This window comes from Ascaphus truei, chromosome 12 (genome assembly GCF_040206685.1).
Source record: "Ascaphus truei isolate aAscTru1 chromosome 12, aAscTru1.hap1, whole genome shotgun sequence".
NCBI lineage: Eukaryota > Metazoa > Chordata > Amphibia > Anura > Ascaphidae > Ascaphus > Ascaphus truei.
The window spans coordinates 34,453,880-34,478,669 of NC_134494.1; the positions used below are offsets into that span (position 1 = coordinate 34,453,880).

At 41.4% G+C, this 24,790-nt stretch overlaps 1 protein-coding gene across 3 annotated transcripts in view; it reads left to right on the forward strand.

Moving 5' to 3' along the window:
* The first annotated feature begins 326 nt into the window (after window positions 1-326).
* ANO3 (anoctamin 3) overlaps window positions 327-24,790 on the forward strand; it is a 183,733-nt gene continuing 159,269 nt past the window's right edge. For all 3 annotated transcript variants that reach the window (XM_075567281.1, XM_075567282.1, XM_075567283.1), the window contains exon 1: window positions 327-463. In XM_075567281.1, coding sequence (XP_075423396.1) covers window positions 412-463 — 52 coding nt within the window. In that variant the 5' untranslated portion in view covers window positions 327-411. The remainder of the gene's footprint in view (window positions 464-24,790) is intronic.

Consider the following 24,790-nt stretch of genomic DNA (forward strand, 5'->3'; position numbering starts at 1 on the left):
TTGAGAATAAACTCGTGACACCTAACAGTAACATCCCAAATATAATGCTGCTAAATCTATTAAGTGGGACCGTGTCCCTAATATATTCTGCTTATGAAGCGTTGGATTCCCTGCACCTTGCTGCTTATTGCTATAGTCCTGTACGCTGCAGCATGCAGCAGAAGAAGAAAAAAACCTCATTGTAAACCAGCATTGATGTGAATTATCCTTCATCCATCCACTAAGGGGAGTATGAAACTGGAACTTCATCCATGGGTTTCTATGACAACATGGAGGGAGTATAAGTGCTCTGCTAAGGCAGGTGTCCTATTCCACAGTCTCCATGAGCTCCGGGAGCCTAGAAGTAGAGGCAGCAGAAAGCAATTCATTTCCCCCATTTGCCATACATACATAAGCCATTGCATTATTTGAATGAAGATGGTTCACCACTCTGGGTCTATTCAGTGCTTCAGACAGCAAAAAGGTAAGTATGATGTTGTTGTCATTGTGCTACTGTATAATGTGAGGTGAGCTCATGCTGCCAATGACAGGGGGTCAGTGTAATGCAGTATATAGGGGGCTGTGCCTGCTGCTGATATTCTTAGCTATGTGTCAAAAACGGCAATATACATATATAATATGAAAATACTGTGTGAATGTATCCAAACTTCACTGCAATGAAATGTCTCTGTTCTTACATTTACTGCATAGAAGTTCTGCAGTGCAGGACTCGGGGAGATCTTTTATCTTCCGGAGATCTATAATATAATATTCTGTCCTATATTATATTAACCCTTTCAATGCCAGAGGGCTCTGCTATGCATGGCTCCTCAGGGCCTCTTGACACTCAATGGGTTAATGAGCGGGAATTTCAAACCATGCACAAGTTACATAGTTACATGGTAGATGAGGTTGAAAAAAGACATGCGTCCATCCAGTTCAACCTATGCTAAATTTAGACGAAGTTGCTATATTTACTTTCACAAAGCACTGCTTGTACATGTGAAGGGAAGTATTATTGCTGCAGTATTTGTACGGCAGTGATGGAGATGCACCTCTTGAACTAACAACAGTCAGATATGTTGCCATACTCCTTATATTCTTACTTTATGTGAAGAATAGTGGGATCGGAGGTAATAGTGTCACTGAGATGTGCGCTGCCACTGAACACATCCCGGGGGGATTCTTAAACACGACACCTCACTATCTGTGTCTGATGTTTCTGATGACATTTAGCTGATTTAAACAAGCTATTCGTGCACTTTTTCTATTGAGTATGTTTAAACATGGGTTTGATGCAGAGGGTCTCCGGAGCTGAACCCCGTTAATTTCATCTCAGGAGACCGCCGGTATCTCAGCGAAGTTTTAAGCCCCCAGTCATGCGAGCCAATAGGAAGTCGCACCTGATGGCATCGGGGCTTCCTATTGGCCCACAGGGCGATGGGGCTTTGGAACTCATGATCCCTGCTAGCAGAACGGAACGGCTACCAGCACCCCCCTACTGAGGTCTATCTCCGGAAGCAGGGGTCCCCAGAGCTGAAATTAATGGGGTTCAACCAAAGAGACTCTCAGCTTCAATCTTATGTTAAAAACAAATTCACACGAAATAAAACTGCCTGCTTGAATTGCTTCTTTAAAGCAAGGAAGGAGTTAAACATCAAATAGAAATACTACTTCCAACCGCAAACTCTGCCAGTGATGGAATTAGTGAGATGTTGGTTTAAGTGCTGTACGCTTCCTGTAAGGATGTCCCCTGCTTATATGGGAGAGGTGGGCAAACCATTCCAAATACGTTTCCCGTCGTGTCCCGGATTTTTTTTCAACCAAATCTGTCTCCCCCACCAAAATCCGTCTATGGATCGGGCGCTAACAAATCCGTGTGGATTCATCCATATCCTCCATTGGAAACAATCCGGATGGATTTGTAAGAATCCGGTCTGCAGATTCCACCATCAGTGGCCAGATTGTTAAAAATCAGCACACGTATTAATCCACGGAGTGAGAGAGAGAGAGAGATATATCCTCTCTCCCACCCTCCCCCAGATGGATCTGTCCAGAATCTTAACAATCCAGCCACGTATTTCAGGCTGCCCTCTCAAATAGATTTTAAAAATTCGAAACTGCAAATTTTCCTTTTTGAGGCTGATACGCGGAAATCTGCGAACCAAAGGAACCGGCCAATCTGAGGCAGATTTCAATCCGCCAAAAAAAGTGCCCATTTATGGTTATGCCTCCAGTTAAAGACCAGTACTAGTGTGGGCTGTCTGGGGGGGGGGGGGGAAGGGGAGCATTTGTCCCTTGTGCCAGCCATGCTTCCCATTACGGACATCAGAGGGCGCTGTGCGACAGTCCTCTCTGATCCAGGAAAGGCAACATATACATTGTGTGTGTTTGTGTGTGTCTCTGTCTGTGACACTGGTGGGTGTGAAGGGGGAAAGGGGAGTTACTTTAATGTATGTATGTGGTATGGGGAGTTACTTGAATTTTAATTTATGTATGGTGTGCGAGGGATAACTTTAATGTATGTATTGTGTGTGGGGGAGTTACTTTAATGTATGTATGTGGTATGGGGAGTTACTTTATTGCGTGTATGAGGTTACTTTAATTATAATGTATGTGTGTTGGGGGTTACTTTAATTTGAACCAATGTATTGTGTTTGTGTGGTTACTTTAATGTATGTATTGGGTGTGGGGGTTATGTATGGGGTTTTGGGGCTACTTTCATTTGAACGTATGTATCGTGTTTGTGGTTGGGTAACTTTAATGTGTGGGGTTTGGGGGGTTATATATGGTGTTTGTGGGGTTACTTTGATGTACTGTATGTATATCACACCTGCATCACCTTTTTCTGCAGCTTTTATGCGCCAGCAGTGAAGATCCCACAGACCATAATTACAAACTGTTCAGTAGGATTGTTTTCTTTGTGGAAATGTCTTAGAAGCTGCCTTTTCTTTGACCATTATTTAAGTTCTCTTGTAGCCCCTGAGGCTGATGCAGTGCACAAGTGGCTGTCATTTGTTTTACTTAGAAAGATTCCTTTATCTTCCATCCCTGGATGTGTGTAGCAACAGAGCTGGGGTTAATGGAGTTTATCTACCAATTAATGTTTGACATAGTACAGTAGATCTGTTTCTCACACCAGTTAAGTTCAGAGTAAAGATGTGACTCTAGGAGGAATTTTCCATGCAAAATCTGTGAATGTACCGAATGTTTACTAACCATGTGATCTAAAATATTTTAAGCAACCACATACATCACCAGGGTCCATGAAATCCCATAGTTTTGTTGGTCACTAGATTTTATATTATACGGTCACATTAATGTAACAATACACTGTGAATTAGCAATGTCGGCATACATTTATGTGTACACACCAAGTACATTTCCTAATCTCCAACTTGATTATTGATATGTATATTTAGTGAGAAATCACCAAAGAAGTTGCCTGTCATTCTCTGGTATAGGTCAGGTGAAGGTTACTGTCAGCAAGCTTGGCACCAAAGTGCCTGTGTTTGCCAAACAGCCCCAACACTTGTTGGCAACAAGTCCCAAATCCCAATGTATTTCATTTAGTTGTGCTGGAAACAAGAAACACATTAAACCTCTTAGACACTATAATCCTCAACGTGAGTTCATGAATCTGATAGTCCTTTGACAACAAAGTACATAAAAAGAACATGATTCTAAGGAGACACTCCTGTATGTTACTAACGTCCATGATATTTATTGGGTAATGACTAACATTGCAGGTGCATGGATAGGACTTACTACATATACCAATCAGTCCTCCTCTGTACCTTCTAAAGTTTGATCTGTGCAACCTTCAAGGGCTTTTCTCATTACAAAGAAGCTCATAGGTTTCCCCGACATTGCAAAGTGGCTTCATAGTACACTGTATGGAATAGGGACCTAAGTAGATACAGTTTCCTAGGGCTTTGATAAAGAACAGATTTACACAAACTAGAAACTATAAAAAGATAAAGGGTAACTTACTGTATAAGGAAGACTCATTTGCAAGTAGAGATGGACAAATTTGGATCTGTAGCGGATCCCCGAATTTCAGCGGATCAATGTCAAAAAGGGTGATTCATGTTTTGTCATTTTTATTATTATTATTATTATTACCAATACACTCCGCGGATTGCACAACCCGCGGACGGATGTGTAGAATCCGACCCACAGATTCAGTGATCCATTGGCAGATCCTTAAGAATCCGCCAACGGATTTGCTGAAACTGCAGATTGGATTCTACGAATCTGTCCGCGAGTTGTATCCAATGGCGAATTTTGATGAAGCCGTGCAGATTGAAACTGGCCAAACCGTTTGCACATTTTATACCGCAAAATGGATTTGGGGGGCAACATCAGCGAAAATCCGAGAAACAGATTCGCCCACCTCTAATTGTAAGCACCAAAATTGTATAAACTTTCCATCTGTCTTGACTAACAGTCCAGAAGTTTCCTTTTTATTAATCATCTTTTAACTTCTCTTGAAACCTCTGCAGCTGATACTATGCACACGTGGCTGTAATTGGTTTTATTCGCAGAGACTAAAAACTTCACTATGGTTTCTGACACCAGAAGCCCAATACCAACCTGTAACTCCAGCCTAACTGATGGATGTGTGCAGCCTCATTCCCATAACAGAATAATCGTGCTGCGCTCATGTTCTGCAATCTGTATATATTTAAAAATATATATATATTAATTTAGCTTCACATTTTTTAATAGTAGTATTAACGTTTCAACTGAGCTTTGATTAAAAAAAAATAATAATGATAACTTTGGGGTATTTGTTTTCCCAGAACATTAGAGGTTCTTTAGTAAACTCTCCCAGCTAAGAATAAACTGGAATAAAAAGCATTTATCAAAGGTAAAAATCCCACTGCAATCGGAGGGATTTTTATGTTTAATAAAATGTATAATATTATTTACATTAGTTTTGCAGTTGGTAAACTTTATTTAAACAAAATATCCCTTCATAAACTTCAATATGTTAATAAAAAAAATTGGTTTGGATAATGAAAAATAGTAGCTGTATCAAAAGGAGCACACCAGCAGTATGTCGATTTGTTAAAAGGCATACAGTCTGAAACTAAAATATTTCTCTACAGAAAGATCCTGAAACAATCCTGAGCAAAATTATAGACACAAACATACATATTATCACACAGGGAAATGCTACCAAACAAGCATTTGAAGTATCTTTTCCACCAAAATACATATGTCAAGTATCTCTTTGCTTAATAGCGCCCAGTAAGTCACATCTGGGTTGATACAGTAGTCCTGTCCTTTCAGTAGCAAAGTCGTAACGTTCTTCCGCTGATTGACTATTCAGTTGTGATTGAAGCATTGAATGTGTGTGCTGTTCACTTTCTACAGCCATCCTAACTAGGCCACACACACTAGACTTTTTCCCTGAGTAAAAGGTTACACACAACAACTTATATAAATACCTTTGCAATCCACAACAACTTTACAACTATAGACTCAAAGGCTCTTTTTTGCCATTTGGTTCCAGATAAGTCTGGGACATTTTCTGTTAATTATTCCTCTCGTAATATTAAATAGCAGAATAATGGGTATTTCAACTGGAGATCAGTGAAATATGTGTTCATTATTTTTCTGCTTTTGGTGAGAAATACTTTGTAAATTCTTATACCGGGATTCACTAAATGCCGATGCAGGGTAAACGCATCCCCATCTGGTGTTAACTGCCACTGATTGAACGCTAGTTAACGCTGGCACTTGTCAAGATACCCTGCATTGGACCTTAATATATCCCCACCTATATTCTTTATACAACTAAGAGGTTATTTACTGGACCCTCCATGAAATTGTAGATGGTAGAAAAGGTACTCCTCATTAAGTAAACCATATAATAACTTACAGTATGCTTTAATTCAGGGCTGGGCAACTCGAGTCCTCAAGTGCCACCAACAGTTAAGGTATTCAGGATATCCCTGCTTCAGCACAGGTGACTCAGCCAGTGGCTCAGTCGAAGTTGGCACCTCTTGTGCTGAAGCAAGGCATTTCCTGAAAACCTGACCTGTTGGCAGCCCTTGTGGACGGGAGTGGCCCACCCCTGCCTTAACTGGAGAACTACAGTGGCCTTTCCAAAATATGAAGGGGAAACATGTATTTATTTTCTGACCTCGCTTATACATTCTTTATGCAAAAAAACTTAGTCTAAAGTGATAAGGACACATTACAACATATTTACACAGGATCTAAAAGCATGTCATATGACAAGTACTGTAAAGCATATTACCTTTACCTTTTCCATCATAATATTCCTCCTTTTAAAACCCTGCACTAGTTTTCTAGGTTACATATATGTCTGGAAATTCTCTCTGTGGGAACTGTCAGAAATACCTTCTATTGGGAATATTTGAGGCCGAGCTCTCTGCAGCAGTGAAAGAGTTAACCCTGTAACAATGATTCAATTCTAAGTAATGTTACACATAGCGGAGGCTCATTTGACTCAAACTTGGCAAGTGAATGGCCTTTCATGTATTGTGTTAGAAAGCCAAGGATCAGATAGGGTCTGCGGTTGTACAGCAGATCGGAGAATGGGCGGACACGGTGGGTCAAGGGGTTCTTCTCTGCCATTAAATTCTATGTCTGTGTGTCTGGCCTTATCATTTCGGTAGCATCTTTTTTCACATTTACATTGGCCGTTTTTAACACTGTGGGGGCAAATCAATTTCACGGATGTTAAAACTTCAATGACAAGTACTATTGGGAAAAGCCCTCAGAATTTTGGTCAAACATACTAAACTACTTTAAGATTGGCACCAACTAATTATGAATGAAAGAACTACATAGCAAGAAGACTTGGGGGCCTATTCTATAAGCCTCGATAAGCTGTTGTGGGCGATAAAGGCATGAATCGACAATTTTTTCAGCTGTCCAAAACACATTGCTGGGTGACTGGCGATAAGCCACTTATCAGCAGGTTTTGAAACTCATGCAATTCTAGTAGACTCGATTAGTTTATCGAGGCTAATCGCGGCTCTAGAACGGCGAGTTTCTCCCAAAATTGTCACGCCGGGAAAGGTGTGAGGCTGGAGAGAGCCTGCTGAGAAGGCTTTTTTCCTGCATCGGATTGATGCCGGGAGTCTCCGGAGCTAATATCAGCACCGGAGACCCCCGGCATGAATCCTATGCAAAAAAAATGCATTTACAGGCAACATCATTACCTTAGTGGCTGACCACTAAGGCAATGAAGGTGATAACTACCAGTGCCATGTTTATTGTGGGTAGCGGGGGTGGGTGATGGTGGTATTTGGCCCTTGGTGGGTGTTTAGGCCTTGCGGAGGGTTGTGGGTGGAGTAACCCCTTCATTATCTTTGTGGTTAATACCGCTAAGGTAATGAAGGGGTTAACCCCGCCCGCTACCCAACCGGTAGGTATAAACACCCACCAAGGGCCAAATACCAACTTCACCCATCCTTGCTACCCACAATAAACATTCAAAAACCCAACAATACTACTACCCACCTCCTCTACCCCCAACAACCCTCCACAAAACAGTACATTAATGGGCAAATAACTATTATCCAAATATGGATATCTTACCTTTAGAAGTCTTCACCCTCCGAATCCCGGCGTATCTGCAAACTCTCGACCCGCGACATCATCACCCGCAATCCAACTCCATCTACCTCGAAGATCAGCATTAGGTAAAAAAATTGTTCTTTCTTTCACCTTCTTTCTTCTTCTTTAATTATTTTCTTCTTTTGTTCTATCTTCTTCTTTCAATCCAGTCCCATGGTAAATCCAAACGGATGTTGCCTCATCGAGATTTAAAGGATGTGACATCATCCCTTAAAGTGATGTCACATCCTTTTTAACTAATGTGACATATCACATGGTACAGGAACCAATGGGATTGTCTTCAATTCCATTGGCTGTAATACCATGTGATATGAGACATGTGGTTTTAAGGATGTGACGTACCTGCCTTGGAGATGACGTCAGATCCTTAAAAAAAAAAAAAAAAAAGAGGCGGCAAATGATACCGCGTCCAATCGGATTGGAGCTGGAAATGTGACTTCACAGGCCCTATATAAGGCCTGTTCCATCTCATTTTAGCTCAAGAAGATGACGGGACAACATCTGTTGTGGATTTAACATGGGGTTTTGGATTGAAAGAAAATTAAAGAAAAGAAACAAGAAGGTGACAAAAGATCAAAGAAAGAAGATTTTTTTTACCTGATGCTGGTCTTCAAGGAGGATTGAGTTGAATTGCGGGTGATGATGTCGCGGGTTGAGAGCTCGCAGATGCGCCGGGATTCGGAGTGTCAAGACTTCTAAAGCTAAGATAAATATTGAATGTATGTAATTGTCTTTTTTCAGCTTTTTATATTGTATTTATTTCTTTTTATGTTTTTGCTTGCCCATTGATTGATAATGTATTAATCTGTGCCCCTGGGGGTGCAGATAAATACACTGACAGGCAATGCATTTTTGTGGCAAATGCTTGTTTTCAATTGATTTTTATTTTTTTCTATTATTGTTTGGATTAAATTGTTTGGAATTTGTATGGCTTGTTTTTAGTACATTTTAGGATTGGTTAGCGTTTTAAATTAGTGAATTGTTTTGTTGGCTAGTGGTTTTATTTATTTAATTGCTTTGTTGGCTAGTTTTTTATTTCTTGAATTGGTTGGATAGGGGTTTATTTAATTGAATTCTTATTTTTTTGGAAAAACATAATTCTTTTGCTCTTTTGGTGATAGATAATTTTTATTCATGTGTACTATTAGGCTTTTCAATTATTTTATTATTGGGGTGTTTAGCCCCATAACGGGGCCTGTATATCGGGAAGCAGGGGGTCCCCGGACCTGAAATCAACGGCGGCTCTGCTCCGGGGGCCCCCTACTCACGTACACTAGTATACATTTTTTTATCAAAAGCCTGCCATTGCTGGTGAGATATGCGCAGGGAGAGGTGGGTCTCTCTGTGTAGCTCTCTCTGCAGCTAAGACAGATCGCCGGGTGAGCCCTTTCGAGAGAGGCGATCATTACGTCGCCAGCTACTTGCCAGTTTTGGGAATTTTGCTATCACAGGTAATCGAGGCTTACCGGCCCAGTGATTTTTTTTCTGAAGCCTTATAGAATAGGCCCCTTGATGTCATTTTCTGAGTGAGTGATTCACCTTTTATTTATCTAAATGCTGCTATTGCCATTTCGTGAACTCATCGGGTACCTGAATATAATTGTTACGTACGTGGGGGAGCTGCAGAGAGAGCTGCACAGGGAGACCCACCTCTACCTGCGCATATCTCACCAGCAATTGCAGGCTTTTGATATAAAAAATGTATACTAGTGTACGTGAGTAGGGGGTGTAACCTACCCAGAGAGAGAGGGTGGCCAGAGGTGTAACCTGCCCAGAGAGAGAGGGTGGCCAGAGGTCTAAACTGCCCAGAGAGAGAGAGGATGGCCAGAGGAGTAAACTGCCCAGAGAGATGGTGTCCAGAGGTGTAACCTGCCCAGTGAGAGGGTGACCAGAGGTGTAACCTACCCAGAGAGAGGATGGTCAGAGTTGTAACCTGCCAAGAGAGAGAGGGTGGCCAGTGGTGTAATTTGCCCAGAGAGGGAGGATGGCTAACCTTAACCCCTTACACTAATCCATTAACCTTAATCCCATACCCTAATCCCCTAACCTTAACCCCTTACCCTAATCCCCTAACCTTAACCCCTTACACTAACCCCCTAACCATAACTACTTACACTAATCCCCTAACCCTAACCCCGTACACTAATCCCCTAACCTTAACCCCTCACCTTAATACCCCTAACCTTAACCCTTTACCCTATTTCCCTAACCTTAAACCCTTACCTTAATACCCCTAACCTTAACCCCTTACCCTAATCCCCTAACCGTTACCTTAATATCCCTAACCTTAACCCTTTACCCTAATCCCCTAACCTTAACCCCTTACCCTAAAATCCCTACAATTAACCCCTAATGATAACGCTAATCACTTACCTTAGGGGCCAAATGTCTGGCGGCTGCACTGCAGCGGCAAAAGGTCCCACTCCGATCACTTCTACCTTCGTTTTGTTCCTTCTCATCTATATTATTTATATATTTATAAAATATTTTACCAGGAAGTAATACATTGAGAGTTACCTCTCGTTTTCAAGTATGTCCTGGGCACAGAGTTAAGACAAATAATACATGTTTACAAATACAGTTACATAAATGAGCAGGGTATACATTATATACAAGACATTGCGTGCACAATTAAAGATAATATATATTATGGGTGTATGAAACAGTTACAGACCAGATTAAAATGTGTGACAGCCTTAGATTTGAAAGAACTTAAACTGGTGGTGGATGTGAGAGTCTCTGGTAGGTTGTTCCAGTTTTAGGGTGCACGGTAAGAGAAGGAGGAATGGCTGGATACTTTGTTGAGTCTTGGGACCATGAACAGTCTTTTGGAGTCAGATCTCAGATGATAAGTTCTGCATGTGGTATGGGTGAGGAGCTTGTTCAGGTAGCTGGGTAGCTTGCCCATAAAGAATTTGAAGGCAAGACAGGAAAGGTGAACTTTGCGCCTAGACTCGAGTGATGACAATCTAGTTCTTTGAGCATTTCGCAGTGATTTGTGTTATAGTTGCATTGGAGAACAAAACGACAAATTGAATTGTAGAGGGTGTCAAGTTTGCTAAGGTGGGTTTGAGGTGTTGAGCCATATACTATGTCTCCATAGTCAATAATTGGCATTAGCTGTGCGATACGTTTTCTGACCAGGAGACTTAGGGAGGATTTGTTCCTGTAAAGTACCCCTAGTTTGGCATACAGTGGCGGCCGCCTTTAGTCTCCTGCGGCCGCCACCGCAGGATTTTTAAAAGCGCGGGCAGACGCTGGCTTTTTTCCTTCGGTTTCGACACCGCGGGCGCTTTCAATGTTCAGCGCCATTAGCGCTGAACAGGAGATGCGGCTGGCGTGCGGCCAAGTTCGGCAGAAACAGCAAACATCCCCATATTAATACGGTGATGTTGGAGGTTTAAGGGGGCCGTGACAGTAGGTCTTGGTTGTCAGACACTCCCCGGACCGTCACCTGTATGGACGATCCTCCTATTATCTAACAATAGATATCCTTACACACTCGTCCCCTTACTACTTATAATGTCGTTATTCCGTAACCCTTATGACATATGAACATAAACCACACATCTGGCAGGCACAAGACCTTACCAACTATATAAATCCTTGGCGGGAACCACCGGACTTTATGGTCTCGTATAGATTAACAATACTTAGCCCATCAACCAAGTGTCGCCAACCTGAACAGACTGACAGGAGTTCGATAAAAATATATTCTGAATATATCTTACCTTGTCCTTAGAGGTTGATCAGACCCCCAGATCAGTCCGGACAGGGGACGTCCTCCTTGGATGGAGACGGGTTCAGGATTGTTCCGATGTCCCTTCACAAGGATCCTGCCGACTACGCCAACTGTTAAGGTCTCTTCAATCGAGGGTCTCTACTGCTCAGATGTGGGCTCCAAATTATGTAACTTAGAGTCTGGGTGCGCACCCCGGATCCCAATAATGACACAGAGTCACGTATCAGTTTCCTCAGACAAGTAGTCAAGACAAGACTGCCGAGTTTTTGTATTACAATCTATTTTTATCAAAGTAGGCTAACACTAGCCAATCATTCAATGTCACTCAATGCCATTCAATGCCACACCTATTATGCGGCAAAGCTTATCCAATTATTACATTAGTTAGTAGAAAAAAGGCACGATGGGGGCGGGGGTCTTGTCGGCTGATGCAAGTTTCACAGAAATGCCGTGTGTCCTTGCTTTCTGAAGTTAGGTTTCGTTTTCTCTGATATCACTTCCTTATTGCGTGGGCCAGAGTCTGTGCAAGCGGAATTTCACGGTCACCTCGGATAGAAAACAGTATTAGTAAAAAGCACAGCAAACAGATAAATATGGAGACGAGTGGTTTCTATAAAGCATAGAGATATGATCTCCATATTTTATCCTTCACAAGAGTATCAATGTGCATCCCGAATGTTAAGTGGGAGTCAAACCATATGCCCAGGTATTTAAAACTAGTAACAGGAGTTAGGGTGGTGTTAGTGTTGGTTCTAATCTGGAGCTCAGTCGCTGGATGCTTTAAAAATGTAGTCTTGGTCCTAAATACCATTGTTACAGTCTTGTCAGTGTTTAAAAACAGTTTGTTTTGGGAAATCCAGTTTTCGAGTCTCAAAAAGTCAGAGAGGCTATGGCTGTGTGCATATAGGATTGTGTCATCTGCATACATGTGTATTGAGGCTTCCTGACAAGCTGTGGGAAGATCATTGATGAACACTGAGTAGGGGCCCCAGAACAAAGACTTGCGGGACGCCACAGGTGATATCCAGGGAGTTAGAATTAGAGCCATAGATGGACACATGTTGGGAACTACCTGATAGGTAGGACTGAAACCAGTTTAAAGCATGCTTCCCTATTCCAGAGCTCTGGAGTTTGTTAAGCAGGATAGCATGATCAACAGTATCAAAAACCTTTGCAAAATCTAGGAATACTGCACCAGTGAGTTGACCCCGTTCCATTCCACACTGGATTTCATTGCAAACTTTTAGCAGGGTAGTTACGGTAGAGTGTTTGGGGCGAAAGTCAGATTGGAATTGGCTAGGGAAATTTGTCTTGTTATAGTAATCGCTTAATTGGGAGTGGACACATTTTTCGATGACTTTGGATAGGATTGGGAGAAGGGAGATTGGCCTGTAGTTTGAGACAGTGTTTTTGTCCCCACTTTTGAAGATTGGGACAACTCTGGCAGCTTTCCACGTCTTAGGGATATGGCCTGCAGACAGGATAGGGTTGACTATGGAAGCAATTGGTTTGGCAATTGCTGGGGCACCAAGTCTTAAAAACCTAGATTGTAGTAAGTCAGGTCCACATTTGCTGCTTAGTTTTAATTTGAGAAGCGCTTGTGTAATCTCCTCTCCGGATACTGGACCAAATTGAAAATTGTGGGCAGTGTTGGGAGGGGGTGGGGCTATAGGGGTACTCCCAGGATGAGATTCAGGTTTGTGGTTTGGGCTGCGTTTCGCTAATAAGTTAGTAGCACACCCCACAAAGTAATCATTGAATGCATTTGCAATGTTGGTGGGGTTTGTCAGAGTAATATCGACCTTAGTGATATTACTTGGCTGTTGATGGTTAGAAAGCTGGAATATGTTGTTGATAACCTTCCAGAAGTTAGCCTGGTTTGATGTGTTCTGGAGGAGATTGTCAGAGTAATATTGTGCTTTTGCATGCCTTGTTTGCCTTGTGCACATGTTCCGCAGGCATCTGTAGTGATTGAGATCCTTGGTAGTGCCAGATACTTTGTGGCTTTTCCATAAGGCATCCCTAACTGGTAGAGTGTTATAAGGGCAGGTGTAACCAATGGAAGGTGGGCACCCCGTACCCTTATTCTGCGTAGTGGAGCATGGGTATCACAGAGTTTTAAGAACTTGGATTGGAAATAGTCAAGCGCAGAATAAGGGTCGGGAATTAAATCGATTCTGTGCCAAGGGCAGTTGGTAAGGTCAGCCAGAAACTGTTGTGGGTTAAAGTTTCTAAATGTTCTAGTGAGGAGAACTTTAGGGCTTGATTGGTGCAGTTTCATTTTCCTTACACAGTACACTATTGCATGGTCACTGAAAGTGTCAGGAAGGATGCCAGAGGATTGGATTCTGCTGGGATTTGAGGAGAGAATCCTGTCAAGCAAGGAATGGTTGTGTGATTTCAGGTTTGTCCGTGTGGGTTGCGAAATGAGTTGCGATAGGTTAAGCGATTTGATTTGTGTGTGGATTTTGTGGTTTTTACGGTCAAGCCAATTGAAGTTGGAATCCCCAAGAACTAGTAGCTCACTCTTCTCATTCAGAGAGGAAATGGAGCCAAGAAACTGGGTGATATCAGTCAGAGATTGTAGTGGGGCTTTAGGGGGGCGGTAGATGCCAGCAAGCAAGATGGGCTTAGAAAAGGGGAAGCAGATTCTGCCAACTAGAATTTCAAAAGAGGGTGGGCTTGGGGGGCAATTTAACAGTGTAAATTGTAATCTGTCTGCAATATAAAATAACACACCTCCTTCTCTCTTTGACCTATCTCTCCTAGAAATGGAGTATCCCTGAATCGCGATATTTGCATCAGGGGTTATATATATATATATATATATATACTGTATTTGCATTGATTAAATTCATATCAGCAGAATGAAACCCTTCCATCGATAACCAATAACTTAGAGTTAATGAGTGGGCAAATCAGAACCCTGCAAATTGACATCTGGTACGAACTCTATCAACTAGCAGCTCTCCTACTGATTATAAAACATTCATTTTCTTTCCTATTTAGTGCTCATACTTATCCCGGATCCATGCGTCCTCTGAGCAAACAATGAAGAAGAATTATCTCACTTTTCTCATAAAGTTAACACACTTTTTACAGTTAGTTTCATAAATGCAGTGTCAGTTCTACATGCTGAAATGTAAATCTACAGAAGAATGCTGTTTAGCCTCTCGGGTAAAGGAGGAAATATTGTGCTGCAAATAAAAATCAATTGTATAAGCAATCTCACTCCAACCATAACTATGAAACAGGTATTGCATAATGGCTTTATCAGAATACATTTCTTCTTTAGTGGCAAATCTAACTTCTAATAGCTTCTCAAGGCCAATGGGAACTTTTAACTGAAAATCCCCGTATTTACCAAAAATGTACTTAATTGTATACCCTTAAGGGAAATGAATTTTTAGGAAGATGTTCTTTTTTTCTTCTTCTGTTTCTTTTACGGGGGACAAAGACATGTAATGTACAGAAATTAGAAGAAATACACTTACATAGTGTTTATATTTATGTCTAGAAGAGCATTTTTGCACATGTAAATTAGGTTATGTATGTGCAAAAAACGAATCAACCATTCCATAAATGCCATTAGCTGAAGGAATAGATTTTTGGACAATATTTTTGGCGAACTACCAGACTTCAGTGAATCTTGTCTTCCGGCTCGCGATTTTAAAACTGGAAGACAACTTATTTGTTCTCTTTGCAGAAATATAAATAACACTTCTGCTTAAAGGCTTGGATCCACTAAAGGTTGATATTAAAATTCGGCGCCCAGAAAAATGGGTTTGATCATTTTCAGGGGGAAAAACGGGGGAGAAGGGTGCTCCACCATAGAATAACTTCATCCAAGCATCAATAAATCCTCAAGGACCCCAAATCGACTACTGCGGAGTGGGTATATATATATAAAGAATGGCCTGTGAGTCACTCATAAGATCATAAGTAATAAAACATCCTTTTGATATGGATGATCCAAGTTAGAGTACTCAACTATAAGGGTCGAAAAAATAAGTATAAGCTTCTTACCCACTCCTAAAGTCTCAGGGAATCCGCTGTGGTGTGCCTGCCATGGAAGTGTAGATCCAGAACACGAACAGAACAAAAAGCAAATAGCGCACTGCCAGGGAGTCAGGTGGTGAAAAAGATTAATTCCATTTATTTCAGTACATGACTGATAAAAACATCACCCCAGGAGGGGGACAAACAGCCTCCTACGCGTTTCGGACGGGTAGGTCCTTTATCAAGGAGGCTGTTTGTCCCCCTCCTGGGGTGATGTTTTTATCAGTCATGTACTGAAATAAATGGAATTAATCTTTTTCACCACCTGACTCCCTGGCAGTGCGCTATTTGCTTTTTGTTCTGTTCGTGTTCTTGATAATTTTCAGAACTGTTCTTAACACGAATGATGCCATTGCTATTTGCATAAACAGAAATGGTGTCAACTCACCGGTAAATAACGTGGAACAAATAAGCATTAACGCATAGAAATTGGCGTTAGTCAGCGCTAGCAATGCAAAAAACAGGGCTATATAAAAGATTTATTACAAGGCAGAAAATGATCAAACCCCTTTGATGCCTGAGGCTACAAATGCATTGTTGGGGAATGTCTTCTGGCACCAGAACCTACAACGTAAAAACCCTACAAATTAAACACAACAAATATAAATCAATATGTGTAAAAATGAAATCTTTAGTATAGGTTGACCATGACTTGCTGGCCAATTGGACTTCTGCGGGGTTTCTATGTTATTATGTTCTACCATCTTAATATAATTTATCTACTGTAGTTTTATCTCGCCTTGCATATGGTATTAGTGAATTGGACGATAAGTACTATTGGAGTTAAATACTCTATGATCTGCAAACCTCCTTTGTTATAGGGGAAAAGATTGCCACAATCATCAGCTGGTGGGAAAGCATGTCTCCCAAAGAATGTCTGCGGCAGAGATAAAAGCCCCACGTAACAGCGGCTGTCAGTCATGCGTTTCTCATGCACTCTGCCAACAAATGCGTTTCTTGTGCACACTCCCCCAGCACTAGATTTTTACTAAAGTTTACGCTCCGTGTGAGATGTTTGTGAGTACCTGTCCAAGGTGACAGAGTGAATGAGGTTGCACTGCCTCTGTCTTTATAATGTTTTGCCAGTCTGGGGAATTAATGCCTTATTTGGACCCTTGTCTAGGAGCCTCATGGTGATCCTGTCTGGAACCCCAATTCAAGCCTACGAATAAAGTTACAAAGATGTTGATCATGTTAAAAAAGCAAAGGCAACCATCAGTCTAGCAGCACTGGGAGGGAGGGGTAGCCGCTGTTTCCAGGTGGCAATCCTTTTTCCTAGAACAAAGGAAGTTGCAGATCATAGATTCCTGAAAACTGGGTTTTATCGTTTGAGAGGCTTGCTACTTAGCTACAGTTGGTGGGAGAATACCCTTCACCTGGTGGTTGCCCTAACAAACTGAACCCTTTCCGATTTGGAGGGTCTCCAGTAGTGTTTAAAGAAAGTGTGAGTAGAAACCCAGTGGGGAGCATGCATCATAGTAGTTAAAGAGACACCCCATGTCACTTCCTTAGTAGCTGTGGTACCTCCAATAAAGTGTCTTTTAAACTGTGAGATATTGTATGCCCATAGTACTGTTTTTGTCCTACCCTTAAGTATGATGTGGAATCCTGCTGAAGTGTATACCAACCACGGATCTGAGATGTGAATTAAGGAGTGGTTGGCGCCTCTAACTGCAAAGGCTAGAGCCAGTAAGAATGACAACTCGATAAATAAGAATCTCCAATCTATGGAAGTGTTGTCTAGAGAGGACAAAAGGAGTAACAAAGGTTCAATTTCCCAGGTGGATGTGTACTTGGGCAAATTAGATCGAGCTAAAATTCCACCACAACGTAGGCAGAGATATCATTTTTGAGAATGTAATCCAGGTACCACCGTGCCGTTTGCCGTGCCATATGACTTGAAAATGGAGGCCGGCAGACCCTTTTTTGAAGGTTTTGGGCTAGGAAGTCTAATGCAGCCTCTATAGACAGCTCATGCAGGGTTTGTGTTTTCCTGGAGCTTATGCCAAGGCTTGACCTCCTGAATGATTGAATTATACCTTTGTCTAGTATGTGGTCTTATCGAGGAGTTAATAAGATGTTAAGCAATGCCGATAACCCTCCAAATGTGCTGCCATTCGTGTGGATTGTGGGAGATTCTGCAGATTGTCCTCTGAAAGTAGTTGAGGGTGATACTTAATTGAAGGATCCGGCCTTTGATGAGAACCATGGCTTGGATTGTCATGGCTCCCAAAGATTGAGTATACCCTTCCATAGCTTTCACTTGGTTGGCTCTGATTTTGTGCAAGGCCTCTGAGAGAATAAATGGGGGAGAAAAGGCATTTAGAAGTTCCATGTTTGTTCATGGAACGCCAATGCATCCATGTTCATGCCCCTTTGGTCCAGACTCATGATACAAACCTTGGACATTTGTGCTGAGGATCGGGTGGCAAATGGATCTAAATTCATTCTTCCAAATGTCAAGAGCCCAAGACCAGATTTTCGGAGCCTCGCTGCAGCGGGCGCCAGAGTGAATGCCACCTACCTTGATATAAGACACTGCTATTCTGTTGACCATCTGAATTAATGCCTTTACATTGTGGTACCCCGAAGGGACTAGAGACTGAAGAGTCAGTTTAGCCCCTCAGACTTCTAAATGTCTATGTGATGACGAGACTCTGCCGTGGGCTAAATCGCATGAATTCCCCTCCCCCGCCCCCCAACCTAAGAGATACATGTCTGTTATTACAATATCTGGAAGAAATTCCAGGAGAGGGCAAGGAGGGGGGAAAATAATCAGAAGTTCTGTCTCTGAGAGCTGATCTAACATACTGTACAGGCATACCCCAGTTTAAGGACACTCACTTTAAGTACACTCGCGAGAAAGGACATAGCGCCCAATAGGCAAACGCCAGCTCACGCATGCGCCTGTCAGCACGTCCTGAACATCAATACCAGCTCCCAACTTGTACCGAAGCTGTGCGCAAGCGGGGAGACTATAGAGCCTGTTACACATGCGTTATTTACATCAGTTATGCACGTATAGGATGATTGCAGTACAGTACATGCATCGATAAGTGGGGAATAGGGAGTGTTTCACTTTAAGTACATTTTCGCTTTACATACATGCTCCGGTCCCAATACGTATGTTAATGTGGGGTATGCCTGTATGTTCCTAACATCAACAGAGGGTATCCTATTTTTGTTTTTATTTATGTAAGTTGAGAATAGAAGAGATGGGTCTCGCGGTGCATCTGCTCCTGAGAAGAAAAAACAGCAGACCGGGGGCCCCGGTCTGCAGTTTTTTCTTCTCAGGAGCAGTCGCACCACCAGACCCATCTCTTCTATTCTCAACTTATATCTACCCCGGTTGGAGAGTGCTGATGTCCAGGAGCCCTTACACACTAAAACAGTGAGTTTGTTTCATTATGTGAGTCTACCCCATATAAGTTATTCCTCGGGACAGAGGCTATTGGGGAGACTCTATCACTGCATCATAAATGTGTGACAAGGGGTTAAATTCCACATATGGGACAGTCTCTGAGAGGTTATAACAAGCTGATACAGTATTATTTACACTTATGTGTTTGCTGGATTCTTCTGAAGTGGCGCCCCTAGGGAGCTTGGGACTCCCATTTCTCTTCAATTGTCTTGTTATTTATGTATATGCCACATGGGACTAAGCAGGTAAGCGTCTTTATAGAAAAGAGTACTTTTACGTCACTGCTGAAGGAAATCCAGGACTCTCCAATTTTCTCAGGACACCTTTTGATCCTCCTGTTTTTCTTGGGATAATATCTCCTGCCTATAAATTGTAGAGATCTTGATAAATCAATGCTTATGATGATAGAGAATAAAAACAAAAGCTTTTATTCTTGTATATTAAAGTTATCAGTGGTTTCATCATACTAAGACACCATCAACAGGGTATATTGAACAACTTAATTTGTCACATTATATACAGCTGACTATCTAGTAGTTGGAAATGCTGTATATAGGTGAATCACCTTTCTAATCTTGTCTTATCATTATTTCTACCCTATACATACAGTACCTAATCACAACAAAATGCTATAGTCACATTCTCGCTCGTGTTTTGATAATGGTTGTAAATATTAAATCCAATAAACTTCTCTCTGAAGCAATAATTTGTATTTATTATGCTCTCTACAATTAGTATTAATTGATTCCTATACATTTCAATCCCACTAGTGAGCTATGGTGGATTTCTTTGGTGGATACTACTGGACTGTCCTCAGCTTTTTTAATGTTATTTTTGTGTTAATTTAACCTATCTTTTAAAGTATTGTGCAACCTGCTTAAAATTTAGCACAAGAACATGTCAACAAATATACATCACTGGTTGTGCAATTTCCTGTCATTGTTTTTTTTACCTGTTATATGGGGTTTATCATATATTTTTGTTGAACCATATCCACAGTGAAAACAACCTATAGGTTGCATCAATAAGCAATTCTTATCATTGGTATTTCGAACATCAGTATGTTTCAATCTATCTTTAATATTCCTTCCTCCCCAATAAGGAAATGTAAATCGCTATGAGGTGAGATGTTGTAACGGCATCTCCTTTTAACCTAAATACCCATTTCTTTGTCTGATCCTGTTTATATTTCTTTTACTGTATTACTACAATATGTTGAGACAATTTGTAATCTTTCATCCAGTTTCTCATTTTTTTTAGGATGTAATAATTCCTTTCTAGTTAATAATTGTGTTTGTTGTATAGTGTCACTGATAAGAACCCCTGGATAACAGGATCCCAAAACATATTAGACAGTTAATCTACTTTCACAAAAAATTGTAATCCTCAAAAATGGGCTTTTTGGAATATTTTTAAGCATACTGTATGTGAAGGATGAAAATAATTTAATCTTAACAACGCGTCATAGGTTTCTTATATAATGTCGAATGTAACTTGTTCTGCTTCTGCAGTCTTACATTTCGGAAATCTATCTGTTTTGGATAGAAGAAAGTGTAAATTGTAATCTATAAGAAAGTGGCATTTAGATAACTATGACTTTCTTGCGGCTATTTTTCATCTCCTTTCCATAACAACAGCACATCATCAATGAGTCTAATCCATCCAGCTAAATAGTGCTGCAATGGATCATATTCATTGAACATACTGTATACTGCCGCTTGAAATAGCCAACAAGTTTGCTAAAGATGGAACCATAGGAGATCCCATTGTTATAACCGTAACTTGAATAAAAAATTATTTATAAAACCGAAAATAAATATTACTTAATACTACAGCAGCGGCAGCTCTTATTCGAGCAAAAGCCGCTGGCTGTATGTGGCTGGGAAGCGGGTAGCCGTGGCGCGTGGCGGCGCACTGTGACGTCACAGTCACAAGCGCGCCCGGCTTCCCCGTCTTCCCTGGCTTCCCCAGGCTTCCCCGACACCCCTGGAGATCAAATCAAGGTAAGCGGGGGTGCGGGGAAGCAGAGGGGCAGAGCAGAAGCCGGGCTCGGGGTCCGGAAGCATAGTAAATTGCGCGCGAGTTGGAGGGGGGGTGCGTGGGGGAAACGCGGCGGCGCGCGGTTATTACTGGCGGCAGCTGGGGTAGATCCCGGCATGCCGCCGGCATTTAGTGCGATAAAGTATGTCGCTACTGTAATTCTAAAAAATACAGGATTCTTGTTCAGCTGGTCCTAGTTGATTGGAAGGTGGCGCTTCCTATCTTGTTGAAGCTCACCCCCTCCCACATTTAAATGGTTAAAAGCTCACTCCATAGCATCTCCCACTCTCTGGGGAACTTGCTTGCTTGCAGTATGATTGTGACAAATCTAATACAGAGTGCTTTTCCTGGTAATGTACAGGTTAATAAAAGCTTCAATCAGACTTAGAACTATGCAACTAATTTTGACAGATTTATTATAAATCATTGTTCCTGGTAATACACAGGTTATTAAGAATTTATATTAGTGTTAGGGACCCTTGAGACGTGGTCTGCCGTGTAGTGGCTCAGGGGCTTACAACACTTTGGCCAAAATGTTAAACTAAAAGACCATTTTATTTAATAGATATCTATACATATATATTTAGACACTGTACCGTGTATGTTTCACTGGATGTGCACTGAGCTCTGTCTGTGTTTCATGTTCTGTCTCTGGTTTTAAATTAATACTAATTCTGCCATTTGCATTAGGGTCTCTATAGATGGAATACCTGTCTTATCTTTTAGCATAATCGATAACACTTCTAACGCGTTACTGCTATGTGGTATATTTGTATACAGGGATTCTTTGTCCATTGTGCACAAAAAAGAATCATCCAATCCCGTACGTGTCAAATCTCTAACATATGATTGTTGAGTGGTGACTCTCAGGGAAAGCTACTGATCAACATATATGGACAGTGACTCTAATAGAGAACCACTGCCTGAAACAATAGGCCAACGGGGAAGTGGAAAAATCTGTTTATGTACTTTAGGTTGCTTTGAGAGCTGGTCTAGACAGATTAGAGCTGACCAAGCTGACCCTTAATTTATGTGTTGCGCCAGAAGAAATTGGGATTGTATGTACAGAAGAGGAGCTTGCTGAAAGCCAGGGCTCAAGGCCAGGAACTCTCCCAGTATTATTGCTAATTCCCTCAGTGTAATAGATTTTTTTGTGTAAGACCTGCACAATAAATTCCTTTATAGATTCGAACAACACTGAAGGATAAAGAATGGGTATCTAATATAAACTTTAGTACTAAAAAGACTGTGAGGGTGTCCGGATAGATTTTTCAAGATTTATGATAAACCCTAAATTCTGCAAAAGGGCAACAATGTAATTGCGTTAACCTATCAGAGTTTTAAGAAGATGATCTACCAGGGGCATGTTGTCTAGATAAATGAGACTCCAAAATCCTCTGAGGTGAAAAATGAGCCACTACAACTTCATAGTCTCAGTAAATGTGTAGCAATTGTTGGATAGGCTGACACCTCAACTGCACGTTCCTCCTGAATCTGAGAAGACTTCTGTGATTGGGATAGATTGGAACTGCGTGAAGTGCAGATTTGAAATCTACTGTCTCGCACGAGGATTGGGTTTAATAATAATAATAATAATAACAATAGCATGTTCTTGTATAGCGTTGCTAGTTTTACGTAGCACTTTAAAGAGACATTTTGCAGACACCATCCCTGCCCCGTAGAGCTTACAATCTATGTTTTTGGTGCCTGAAGCACAGAGAGATAAAGTGACTTGTCCAAGGTCACAAGTCCCACGACACTGGGAATTGAACCAGGTTCCCCTGCTTCAAACTCAGTGCCAGTCATGTCTTTACTCACTGACCCCCTCCTTAGATGACCCACTCCCACAGACCCACTCCTTAGTCTGTAGATGAGCTATGGGATGCTCGGGGGGCGGGACATGACAGTTGGTGTGGCTATGGCAGGGCATATCTGCCCTTCCATTGGCTGCGCCCGCCGAGCATATGACTGCGTTGCGGCACAGGAAGACACAATTCTTGTCTTCCCTGCTAGTGTATGCATCACAGCGCTTTGCGTGCCCACACACATACAGCCACTGGGGCCTGCCCCATAGAGGGCTCTGCTGCGGTGTGTGGCATGCTCGCCACAGCATTCACCGAAGCGGCCACTGGGGACTTACCCTAAGACATCTGCTGGTGCAGCCATTCTTCAGGATTCTTGTATTCCCACTAGCTGTCGCTAGGTGGCAAGCTTTCCAAAGAACATATTGGGGCAGGGAATAGAGCTTCCCACTTCATCAGGGAGTATACATTGCAATCTTGGCATGGACAAAAACTTGGCTCTTTAGTATTCTATTGAAGTAAATGTGATCTACACTAATTGAAAGAAAGTCAATAATTGTATAGAAAAAGCTAAACGTGGGATATTTCGTATATATATTGGTCACAAGGACCTGACATCACTATACTGTACGCATCCTATTCTCTGCTGCTTGCTATACGCGATTCATTATTCTGAACTTCATGCTTGTTAAGCAAAGACTAATGTTAAAATTACTAATGAACAGAGAAGGAGTGATCTGGTGGCTAAGATAATAAAACATTACAGACACGGCGAGACTCAGCTTTTGCTAACCTACACATTGTATCTCATGGACGTCAGAGCAATGCACCTGCAGAACATTCATCTTTGTACCGCACTGTTCAGTGATACAGTAGCATGAAGTAAATGATCTAATGACATATGATTAGTAGCATTAATAGAATTCTGCTAATAACCGTTTGCAGAGAGACGGAGACAGATTTAAAAAAAAGCAAAACTTGCTCCTATGAAAGTGTTTTTAAAACATTAACATATTGTTCTGAAATGTTTTTTCCTATTTTTTTTTGGTTTGATCATTAAACATAATGCTCTATTTCACAAAGTTGAATATGGCAATGACCTGTCGTAAATAATCACCAATTGCCACTTACACAAAGTACAGAAAGGTCAAAGTGAAGCGTGCCAAAACCACAGGTAATGCTAATAGTGCTTTTTACATTAGCTCAATGCATTACGGACTCCCATTTGAAAAACCTCAAATCCATGGCAGTAACCACCGCAACGTACCCAACACCCCACATCAAGCGTTGATAAATCCTTGCTTTAGAATCTTGTACATTTCCAATCACTTTTATTCTGTGCTTGCAAAGTAATTATGATGCCATCTTCATTTAAACAGACAAGCTTATAGCACAATATGTATCTGATACTGTATGCATGGATTTCATACCACTCAATGAAAATAAACATGTATTTACACAGGACACAAAGTATACATTTTGGGTGTTATTTCAATAGATTTATTTTTTTTGCCTTCTGCAGGGCTAATTGAAAGTCTTAATTAGTCATTTGTTAGTGAGAGGTTTCTAACACAGTTGTGGTGTTTTATCTGGAAAAAGAGAAAATTTGCGCCAAGAAAAGTTTTTTGCCTACTATTCAAGGTGTGGCTTCAGTCCTTTCCACAGAATAATTCCGCTGCCTGAGTCTTTCAGAGGTTATTCACCAACCTCTGTATATGTATGAGTAGAAAAAGGGGGGGGAAAGTCCTCGGGCGCGTCACTCTGCTCCCAGCTCCACGACGTATGTTACGTGTAAAATAGAAGAGAGAGGGGAGGGCCACAATAAAAAACAACTCAAAGTTATACACACTTCTTTCTTTAGAGTGGGAAGGGAGGGGTGGGAGGGGAAAAACAGGGGAAGAATGATATTACAACACACTGTTTGGGTAGAGACACACTCACATGGAATTTCTAATATCATGAGCTGGTGTTCTCTCCTCAACACGTGATGACACAGGTTGTAGGTGAGGAAGTGCCCTCTGGTATCTTCCTTGACAAAAATAAAAGGGAAAACAAAATAGTGCAATACAATTTAATTAGACAGTGGGTGAATGAGATTTAAAACTTACAAGCGACCGATATTTTCAG